The sequence below is a fragment of the Leptinotarsa decemlineata genome, unplaced genomic scaffold (genome assembly GCF_025532065.1).
Source record: "Leptinotarsa decemlineata unplaced genomic scaffold, Ldec_3_MD MMD2_tig00026340_RagTag_RagTag, whole genome shotgun sequence".
In the NCBI taxonomy this organism is placed as follows: Eukaryota; Metazoa; Arthropoda; class Insecta; order Coleoptera; family Chrysomelidae; genus Leptinotarsa; species Leptinotarsa decemlineata.
The window spans coordinates 5,879,734-5,891,371 of NW_027412694.1; the positions used below are offsets into that span (position 1 = coordinate 5,879,734).

At 37.9% G+C, this 11,638-nt stretch overlaps 1 protein-coding gene across 1 annotated transcript; it reads left to right on the plus strand.

Moving 5' to 3' along the window:
- The first annotated feature begins 2,665 nt into the window (after positions 1 to 2,665).
- LOC141485850 (uncharacterized) lies at positions 2,666 to 8,077 on the plus strand. The gene is made up of 3 exons (XM_074183400.1): positions 2,666 to 5,135; positions 5,311 to 6,438; positions 6,804 to 8,077. Exons 1-3 carry the CDS (start codon positions 2,666 to 2,668, stop codon positions 8,075 to 8,077), a joined length of 4,872 nt encoding a protein of 1,623 aa, XP_074039501.1.
- Positions 8,078 to 11,638: the final 3,561 nt, after the last annotated feature.

An 11,638-nucleotide genomic window follows, 5' to 3' on the forward strand; every position in this document is an offset into this window, starting at 1 on the left:
TCGAAGAGAAAATCTCGATATTTTATCCGTTTTTCCTCCTCTTTTCTGACGATATTCGTCTCACCAGGAGCTGAAAACTCCACGACAAATATCGTTTTGGTCTGGTGGTCGAGAAGGACTACATCAGGCTTATTAGCTTGTATGAGCCTGAGGGTGGGGAACGAATAGTTCCAATAAATTCGGCACTTCTCGTTCCCCACAACGGATTCAATATCCCCCGGAGCGTAGGGCAGCACCGGTGTCTCGTCAATACCGTAAGAGTGCCGTAGATGGTAATATAGCACTCTTAGGGCCGCGTTATGTCGATGGATATAGGCCGAGACCGCATATGCTGGACATGCTGATAGCAAGTGCATTAGGGTCTCGGGCGCCTCGCGGCAGGCCCTGCACCTTGTGTCAGGAACCTCTATACCCATCACGCGACTGCGGTAGACTAAGGTGTTGAAGACACCATCCTGGCAAGCCATGATGAACCCCTCAGTTTCCGACTTCAGCCCACTCGACCTGAGAAAAGCGAACGTCAGGCGCTTTGATAAGCCAAGGTCTTCAATGTTATTGAAGAAGACCCCATGCATCGGCTTATCCCTGTGTCTCCGCAGAAGTAAGGTGATCTCTGCGGCTTTTATCTGAGCTTTTTGCTGAACGGGTTCCAACTCGGTGCCAGAGTTGTAGTCACCTCGTTCAGAGTCGAAAACTATACCGAGTTCATCAGCTGCTCGAGCAGCTGCCCTAAGGAGAAATGCTCCAATTCCTGCTCTCTCATGGTCACGGACCATGCAGAGAAGGGGATCCGAACTCCTGACGACTTTACAGGCTGTATCCAGTACCATTCTGTCATGTAGACACTCCAAACTCAAAAGTCCACGACCTCCCTGTTGTCGGGGGAAGTACAACCGTGGAACGGACGATTTGGGATGCAAACTCGTATAGAGATGCATCATTTTTCGGGTCCTTACGTCGAGTTGATACAGCTCCTCCCGAGTCCACTTCACTACTCCAAAGGAGTAGAGTAAGATTGGAACGGCAAGCATATTTGTTGCAGCTACTTTGTTCTTCCCCGACAGTTCCGATGACCAGATCTGTCGAAGTTTGTGCTAATACTTGCCGCGGAGAGAGTTTTTCACTGCAGTTACCTCTTGTGAGTGGCGTTGTTCCACCCCGAGGTAAGTATACGTCTCTCCGGCATCCAGATGGTGTAGGATGCTTCCATCTACGAGCTGCACATCCTCTCCGTAGTCCCCGCATCGTCCTCTTTTGAGATGAACCATTGCACATTTGTCTATCCCGAATTTCATACCGATAGCATGCGTGTACTCTTCCACCACCCTCAAGGACTGATAGAGATCCTTCTCTCCAGAGGCATAAAGTTTAAGATCATCCATATAAAACAGATGGGTGACCTTGTGCCTCCGGTTTCCGGGGGTGCCACAGTTATATCCTCGAGTCTTTCTGAGCGCAACGGATAATGGCAATAGTGAGATGCAGAATAGAAGGGGGCTGAGGGAATCACCCTGAAATACACCCCTTCTGAAAGTGACCCACCCTGTTTGAACTCTTGCTTGACCAGATGTTATGGTGAAGCGAGTTCGCCAAAGTGGTGTCAGTTGTTCAATGCATCTCACTATGTTGTCGGGTACCGCAAGGCATCTGAGCAAATGCAAGATGAGCTCATGCTCATTATTATTATTATTATATACAAAAATGCCCCACTGGAAGAATTTCAGATTCATCATAGAGCAGATGGCTTTGGTAATTTCAATTTTCAGTAATAATAAGTTTCAAAATTATTTTTGAGTAGTTTCAAATGCTTTTAAATAGTTTTTGTATAACCCACGCCATCATATATTTCCATATTGGATTAGTAATTCCACTAAAGCCTAGTATAACATTTAAAGATGAAATGAATATTAGAATATTTAGCATAACGAGAAAATAGTAGAGAACCACTAAAACATAAATCTTTTCAATGGTCATATTCAACCGGTTATTTATTTGGCGCGAGTATAAATTTCTTCATATGAATATCTTATTAAAAAAATCTTTAGTGTAAAAAAATTGAAAAATTGAAGAGGGTTATTACATTCAATCGAAACTTCTAATGATTGTTTTTCTTGACAATCATTTATCTTACTGAGATCGCGTTTGAACGTTTTCCATTTCTTTCTGATCTTGGATTTTACTCGTGGCTTGTCATCACTAAATTCTCGATATCCTACTACTATTTCTTACATTTGTACACGATCTTGTACCTCCAGATCATGTATTACTTGTAATCCTCATGCAGTTTTCAACACTTTTAGTCATGAACAGTTTAAATACCTAAGATGTTCATCATGGGTCATATCCTCATTTCCGTCTTCCTTTCCTAGAGCGTGTACAAGTTTTTCGATTGAAAAACCGAAAACTCAACATATGGGACAGCGAAAAAACACATAAAGAAATCACTTTGTTATATTGATTTGTTCATCCTTTTATTAGTTTGCTTTTATTTATTGAAAATACGACCCTGTAGATAAAAAACAAAATGTTTTAGATAGTTACTGATAATTTGTCAAAGGAAAAGTCATTAAAAGTTTATCCCGACTAAAAGTAGGATTTATTGGGCATTTCCGAGTTTGATAGTTATCAAGGAAACAACATTTGGTGACCCAGACGTGATCACGATATGGAGAAACGTACGTCCAAGCGAGAAGGTGCAGGTCTGAATCAAAGTCTGTCATCGGACTACGTATGGCCAAACGGATTTGGAAGTCGTGAGAAACCAGAATCCAGTCTAGACAAACTACCTGAAAAGGTCGTTGAAGATAAATCCGGCGAGTCAACTTCCTTGATACATGAGGTTCACTCAAAGCAGTCTGTTCATTCGAGAGCCTCAAGGGATACCGGATTATCTCGACGAAGTAGTTTGAATTTGAAAAAGAAAAGAATAGCTCTAAAAATAGAAAGACAAAGACGGGAGCTACTAAGAAAATCCAGAGAGCTAGAACTGGAAGAACAACAACTAGAAGAAAAGAACCGTAGAGAGTTGAAGAAGAAGGAAATAGCTGATAGTTTACACCTTCTTCAACTCGAAGAAGAATTGCATGAAGCCGAGATAGATGCCCAAGAAGAAGGCAGCAGTTACGTGCAATCAGAAGCAAGAAGCGAAAATATCAGGAGAGAATTAGTTGAAGAACAAGAACAAAGAAACAGAGTGTCTCAATGGGTAGATTACACATCTGAACAATTTCATTATGATAGACAAGAAAATCTGTCACGTATTCCTGAAAAAACTGAGAAACCCAATGATGACATACCCAAGGTCGAAGGACAATTTTCCGAAGAGAAACCAGGAAATATCACATCACAAGACATACAACAGCTTTGCGGAACTGTTGCAAACGTTCTCAGAACGTTTTCTCTCCCAGCTTCAACAACTCAAAACCCAACGTCACTTGAAGTAATGAATCCAGATAAATTTCACATGCGAAAAATGTTAGAGAAGGATTTTCCACAGTTTGATGGCAGTCCCCAAGATTGGCCCCTGTTCCATAAGTCTTTCAAGAATCTTCGCAAGTTTTGTGACTACAGCAATGAAGAGATCATGCTAAAGCTGCAGAGATTTCTAAAAGGGGAAGCAAAGACAACAGTTGCAGCAATGATACTAACTGCCGATAACGTAGATCTTGTGATTGAAACTTTAGAGAAACGATTCGGAAGACCTGAATACATCATAGATATTTTGATGAACAGAATCAGCATCCTTCCTTCCATAAGAGAAAATAACTTTGAAAAGCTGATTCATTATTCTGCAGAGGTGAGCAACATGGTTTCGATCATGAAGAGTCTAGGAAGTAAACGTTATCTCGAAAATCCTCAATTTATTCGTGAATTACTGACGAAAATTCCGGATTCAATGAAATTATCCTGGGGTGAAAAGTTGGAAATGAAAAAGGGTGATATCAATTTGGAAGATTTCTCTTTGTGGTTGAACGAGAAAGCAAGCTTTGCGTGTAATGTTAGTACCCCACGCAATGAAACATTCTCACAGAAATTCACAAATCAAATGAAGAGAAATGAAAGAGTATACAATATTCACACCCAAAACACTCACAAGACATGTGGTTACTGTGACAAAATACATCAAGAAAGCATTTGTCCGCAGATGAATCACGATGACCTGAATAAGAGATGGGAAATGGTAACCGGAAAAAAACTATGTTTCAGTTGCCTTCAAAAGAATCATCAAAAATTCAAATGTAAAAAGAGGAAGATTTGTGGAACAAACTGTAAACTTCATCATCATCCTCTATTACACAAAGAATTAGAAGTCAATAGTAATCAGGCAGCGATAGGAAGAGATACTAATGATGATAATCGAGGAAGAGTATGCTCTGTCAACAAACCTTTCACTACGATTCTTCTGAGAGTGATTCGTATAAAATTATACGGTCCACGAGGTATTGTCCCTATTCTTGCTCTTTGTGATGAGGCGTCTACGGTGACATTATTAGATGCAGAAGTAGCAGAGACACTTGGGCTAACTGGAACGAAGGAATCACTTTGTCTACAATGGACAAACGAAAATGTCATGGTTGAGGAAAATTCCGTTCGTTTAGACGTGACTGTTTCCAAAATTGATGACAGCAGAATGTTCACTATGAAAAGAGTCCGAACTGTCACTCATATGTCGTTACCAGAACAACACATCAACATATCCGATTGGAAAAAGTTTTCACATCTAAAAGGTGTTCCAATAAAATATATCGATCACGAAAAACCTTCACTGCTTATTGGACAAGATAACATACATCTGATACTTGCGAGACAGATAAGAACCGGCCCAGAAAATCTTCCTGTAGCCAGTAAATGTAAGTTAGGTTGGGCTGTACACGGACCAAGTCCAAATAGCGGGGAAAACTCTTTCAAAGCCCATACTTTACACATTTGTGAAAAAGAGACGACTGATGAAGAACTGCAGAAGATGGTAGAGAAATCTTATCTGACCGAAACATTTAGTACTTTGATCGCAGCCGACCAACCATCTTGTGAAAGTTCACGAGCATTAGAACTGATGAGAAACACCTTAAAGTATACCGGAGAAAACTACGAAATCGGTTTATTGTGGAAAACCGATAACATACAGCTACCTGAAAGTAAATTCATGGCACTCCAAAGACGAAAGAAAATGTCGTCTGAACGAAAAATTTGGAAAGGATTATTGCAAGAAAATTATGGAATATGAAGAGAAAGGATATATAAAGAAGTTGACCTTAGAGGAAGAGAAAATTGACAATCCTCATCTTTGGTATCTCCCTCATTTCGCTGTAGAAAATCCCAACAAACCGAATAAAATCAGGCTAGTCTTTGATGCTGCAGCAAAATCAAGAGGTATGAGCTTGAATGATGCTCTACTCTCTGGTCCAGATATGTTGCAGTCATTGGTTGCAATTTTATGGAAATTTCGACAAAGGCGATTCGGTTTTTGTGGAGATATTCGAGAGATGTTCCATAGAGTAGGAATACAAGAACGAGATAGATGTGCTCAACGATTCCTTTGGCGAAATTTGGAAAGCGACAGACCTCCTGATATTTATGAAATGTTGGTCATGACTTTTGGAGCAACCTTTTCGCCCGTATGTGCTCAATTCGTAAAAAACTTGAATGCTGAAGAATTTTCTACGAATCCAGACATCCGAACAGCTATTATCAAAAAATTCTATGTAGATGACTATTTGGATTCAAAAGACACTGAAGAAGAAGCGCTAGAAACGATAATAGAAGTATGCAAAGTCCAGAAGGTTGCGGGATTTGAAGTAGTCAACTGGATGACAAACTCCCAACTAATTCGAGATAAGCTATCTGATGATATGTTACTGGCGGCTACAAAAAATATCGATGACACTTCCTTACATCGAATATTAGGCTTATGGTGGGATCCCAGAAACGACGAGTTTTCCTTCAGACTGACTTCAGAAAACTTAGTGGCGGAACAACCTACGAAGAGGAAGGTTTTGCAAGCTTTGATGTCGGTATACGACCCGCTAGGTTTGATCTCTATTTTCACGGTGAGAGGTAAAATTCTGATGCAAGATATTTGGCGAATAGGAATCGATTGGGATTATTTGTTACCTGAAGAACTTCTCATCGCTTGGAAAGATTGGTTGAGTGACATGGAGAAAATTGTACTGATCAAAATTCCAAGATGCTATAGTCTATTGATTCCATCAGCATTACGAATCGAAATTCACACATTTTGTGATAGTAGTGAGAAAGCATTCTCAGCAGTTAGCTTTCTTCGCGTCATTGGAGAAAACAGAACTGATGTTTGTCTTATCTCAGCGAAAACGAGAGTTTCTCCTCTGAAACCTCTTTCCATCCCTAGGCTTGAACTCCAGGCGGCAGTGATGGCCAGTCGGCTGGCTCAAGTGATAAGGAATGAACTCGAGTTCCCCATAGGTGAAATGTTTTATTGGTCCGACTCATCATGTATCTTGAATTGGATACGAGGAGACGGAAGAAACTACAAACCGTTCGTATCACATCGAATCGGTGAAATTCAAGAATTGACACGTATAGCGGAATGGCGATGGGTCCCAACTGAACTTAATATCGCGGATGAAGCTACACGCAGGAAAAAAATCAACGGAGTAATTTCAAATGAATGGTTTTCTGGTCCTTATTTTCTCAAAAATTCAGAAGAATCATGGCCAATCGAAAATAAAAGACCTTCCTATTTGAATGAAAATGACGTAGAGCTGAGAAATCGAAAAATAAAAAAACATGTTTTGTCATTTTTCAAAAATATGAAGAATGCTTCCCAGACATACGACGATTTTCGAAGTGGAATAGACTGATCAGGACTACCGGATGGTGTTTGAGATTTTTCGAAATTGTAAGGAACAAAGAAAAATTTCCTCCAAACCTAACAGTAGAGGAAATCCTGAAAGCTGAGAAGATATGGCTGAAACATGTTCAACAGGAGTGTTTTCCAGAAGAAATACAAAAACTCAAAACTGGGAAATCTCTGAGTGGTCAAAGCAAACTAGCCTGTTTATTCCCAGAAATGAAAGATGGAATTATGGTACTGAGTGGACGAACGAATTTTACAGAATTTATGGCGAAGAGCACACGACAACCCATCATTCTGAGTCCAAAACATGAATTCACCAAATTGTTGATACAAAATTGTCAAGAAAAATTTCATCATAGAGGAGTAGAATTAGTCATAAATGAAATCAGACAGAAATACTGGGTGATAAACTGTCGAGCTGCAGTCAAATCAGCATTCTCAAGCTGTTTGAAATGTAGGATTGAGAAAAGCAAACCTTCACCACCTCTAATGGGTCAACTACCTGAAGCACGATTAAAGAGAGGTGTTAGAGCTTTTATTAACACTGGAATGGACTATTTCGGCCCAATTATGGTGAAGATTGGTAGGAGATGCGAAAAAAGATGGGGTGTGCTATTCACATGCTTGGCAGTTAGAGCTATCCATCTAGAAATTGCACATAGTCTGAGTAGCGATTCCACGATTCAAGCCATACTAAGAATGTCGGCTAGAAGAGGACAACCTCAGGTCATATTTTGCGACAATGGAACAAATCTGAGAGGTGCTGCACACGAAATTCGCCAAGCCATGGAAGAAATAGATCGAACAACGATTATTGATTCTTTGTCGTCAAGAGGTATTAGCTTCCAATTCATTCCACCGTCTGCTCCCCACATGGAAGGAATATGGGAGAGGTTAATAGGTTCAGTGAAAAGTGTCATCGGCAAAGTACTCTACGACTCGTCCCTGAAAGAAGAAACTTTACAAACCTTTTTTGCGGAAGCGGAGAAAATCGTTAATTCCCGACCATTGACAAAAGTTTCAATGGATTCAGCTGACGCAGAAGCACTCACTCCTAATCATTTTTTGATTGGCTCTTCCAACGGAGAAGGTGATTTGGTACCAATCAATCCAGATGCGAATACTCTGAGAAGAGAATGGAAAATTTCTCGAATGCTAATTAATTCGTTTTGGACTGGACAAGAGAACATCTGCCAACTTTGTCGAAGCGAAGTAAATGGACTGCAAACCCATAGCACTCAATGACATGGTCATTCTGGTCGACGATCAAGCACCACGTTATAAGTGGAAATTAGGTAAAATAACGGCTGTTCATCCAGGAGTTGATGGCAGAATTCGAGTCGTCGACGTACAAACCTCAACTTCGAAATATAGGCGCCCAGTCACGAAAATTTGCAGATTGGAGCTAAAGGAAAAGTAATTCCTCCAGCGGGGGGAGAATGTTATATTGATTTGTTCATCCTTTTATTAGTTTGCTTTTATTTATTGAAAATACGACCCTGTAGATAAAAAACAAAATGTTTTAGATAGTTACTGATAATTTGTCAAAGGAAAAGTCATTAAAAGTTTATCCCGACTAAAGGTAGGATTTATTGGGCATTTCCGAGTTTGATAGTTATCAAGGAAACAACACACTTCATGTCATGATATACTTCGACTATACTGTTATATATGATGGAATTGGCCATAACTATTCAAAAAACACTTTATTGAGTTTTTTGAATACGTATACTATTATACATTTCAGTTTGATAGATATTTGATTGGAATGATACGGCAAAAACTTTACTATGATTTAGAATCTTGAATTTTTTTAAAGTGTAAATGTACTGGACTTGTGCATGAAGTCATATTTTCATAAATTATATTCAATTGAGCTGTTGCCGGTAAATGCAACATCTGCTAAAAGGGAAACTAACGGGTTAATTTTTTTTCAAAGTGAAAAATGGTCTACTGGATTTGTCTATGAAGTCTAAATATTATAAGTTATATTCATTTATGGGGTGTTGCCGATGAAGGCTACATATGCTAAAAGGGAGACTATGTACTAATAGGTTAAATGGCGCCATTTTAAATTCAATATGTCAGAAGCAGGAAACAGCAATTCAATATTCCCTATGATGTAGGTGACAAAATGTTTGAATGATCTAAAATGAAAGGATTTGAAGAGTGGAATGTGATAGGCAAAGATCAGTGTGAAAGCAGCCACGAGTTCTAGCCATGGATTTGTCGATGCGAAGCGGGAGATCCGATAAACAGCGGCTCCCAAAATACGGAACAAATTAATGGCCAGCCATGAATTTACTGAACAACCTGAAATGTATGCGATTAAAAACAAGTATAACAATAAATCCTGCATATCAAAAATTGTCGAGAATATCAAGTCATTAGAAATTATTGGAATATATACATATAAGTTTAAAGAAAATCCATGATTCATCAAATCCATAACTTATTAAAATATTTCGTGGATGGAGATTTTTTTTGAAATGCATTCAATTCAGCATACAGAATAAGACCCTTATGCCAAAATATTTTGTCGGGCAGAAAATCAACCCCCACCCCGAATTAAATAATTTTCAAAGAAAAATCCATAACTCTTTCAAATATTGTTTGAATTGGGATTTTTTCTTTGAATATATCCATTTCAGCGCACTCGAAAAGACCCCTATGTCAAAATATTTTGTCGGGCAGAAAATCAACCCCCACCCCGAATGAAATAATTTTCAAAGAAAAATTCATAACTCTTTCAAATATCGTTTGAATTGTGATTTTTTTCTTTGATTGTATTCATTTTAGCGTACTCAAAAAGACCCCTATGTCAAAATATTTTGTCGGGCAGAAAATCAACCCCCACCCCGGATTAAATAATTTTCAAAGAAAAATCCATAACGCTTTCAAATACTGTTTGAATTGGTAATTTTTTCTATGAATGTATTCATTTTAGCGTACTTAAAAAGACCCCTATGTCGAAATATTTTGTCGGGTAGGAAATCAACCCCCACCCCAAATAAAATAATTTTCAAAGAAAAATCCATAACTCTTTCAAATATTGTTTGAATTGGGATTTTTTTCTTTGAAAATATCCATTTCAGCGCACTCAAAAAGACCCCTATGTCAAAATATTTTGTCGGGCAGAAAATCAGCCCCCACCCCGAATAAAATAATTTTCAAAGAAAAATCCATAACTCTTTCAAATACTGTTTGAATTTGTAATTTTTTCTATGAATGTATTCATTTTAGCGCATTCGAAAATACCCCTATGTCAAAATATTTTGTCGGGCAGAAAATCAGCCCCCACCCCGAATTAAATAATTTTCAAAGAAAAATCCATAACTCTTTCAAATACTGTTTGAATTTGTAATTTTTTCTGTGAATGTATTCATTTTAGCGCATTCGAAAATACCCCTATGTCAAAATATTTTGTCGGGCAGAAAATCAGCCCCCACCCCGAATAAAATAATTTTCAAAGAAAAATCCATAACTCTTTCAAATACTGTTTGAATTTGTAATTTTTTCTATGAATGTATTCATTTTAGCGCATTCGAAAATACCCCCATGTCAAAATATTTTGTCGGGCAGAAAATCAGCCCCCACCCCGAATTAAATAATTTTCAAAGAAAAATCCATAACTCTTTCAAATACTGTTTGAATTGGTAATTTTTTCTATGAATGTATTCATTTCAGCGTACTTAAAAAGACCCCTATGTCGAAATATTTTGTCGGGTAGAAAATCAACCCCCACCCCAAATAAAATAATTTTCAAAGAAAAATCCATAACTCTTTCAAATATTGTTTGAATTGGGATTTTTTTCTTTGAATGTATCCATTTCAGCGTACTTAAAAAGAACCCTATGTCAAAATATTTTGTCGGGCAGAAAATCGACCCCACCCCGAATAAAATAATTTTCAGAAAAAAATCCATAACTCTTTCAAATATTGTTTGAATTGGGATTTTTTTCTTTGAAAGTATCCATTTCAGCGCACTCGAAAAGACCCCTATGTCAAAATATTTTGTCGGGCAGAAAATCAACCCCCACCCCGAATAAAATAATTTTCAAAGAAAAATCCATAACTCTTTCGAATACTGTTTGAATTTGTAATTTTTTCTATGAATGTATTCATTTTAGCGCATTCGAAAATACCCCTATGTCAAAATATTTGTCGGGCAGAAAATCAGCCCCCACCCCGAATAAAATAATTTTCAAAGAAAAATCCATAACTCTTTCAAATACTGTTTGAATTTGTAATTTTTTCTATGAATGTATTCATTTTAGCGCATTCGAAAATACCCCTATGTCTAAATATTTTGTCGGGCAGAAAATCAGCCCCCACCCCGAATAAAATAATTTTCAAAGAAAAATCCATAACTCTTTCAAATACTGTTTGAATTTGTAATTTTTTCTATGAATGTATTCATTTTAGCGCATTCGAAAATACCCCTATGTCAAAATATTTTGTCGGGCAGAAAATCAGCCCCCACCCCGAATTAAATAATTTTCAAAGAAAAATCCATAACTCTTTCAAATACTGTTTGAATTGGTAATTTTTTCTATGAATGTATTCATTTCAGCGTACTTAAAAAGACCCCTATGTCGAAATATTTTGTCGGGTAGAAAATCAACCCCCACCCCAAACAAAATAATTTTCAAAGAAAAATCCATAACTCTTTCAAATATTGTTTGAATTGGGATTTTTTTCTTTGAATGTATCCATTTCAGCGTACTTAAAAAGAACCCTATGTCAAAATATTTTGTCGGGCAGAAAATCGACCCCCACCCCGAATAAAATAATTTTCAGAAAAAA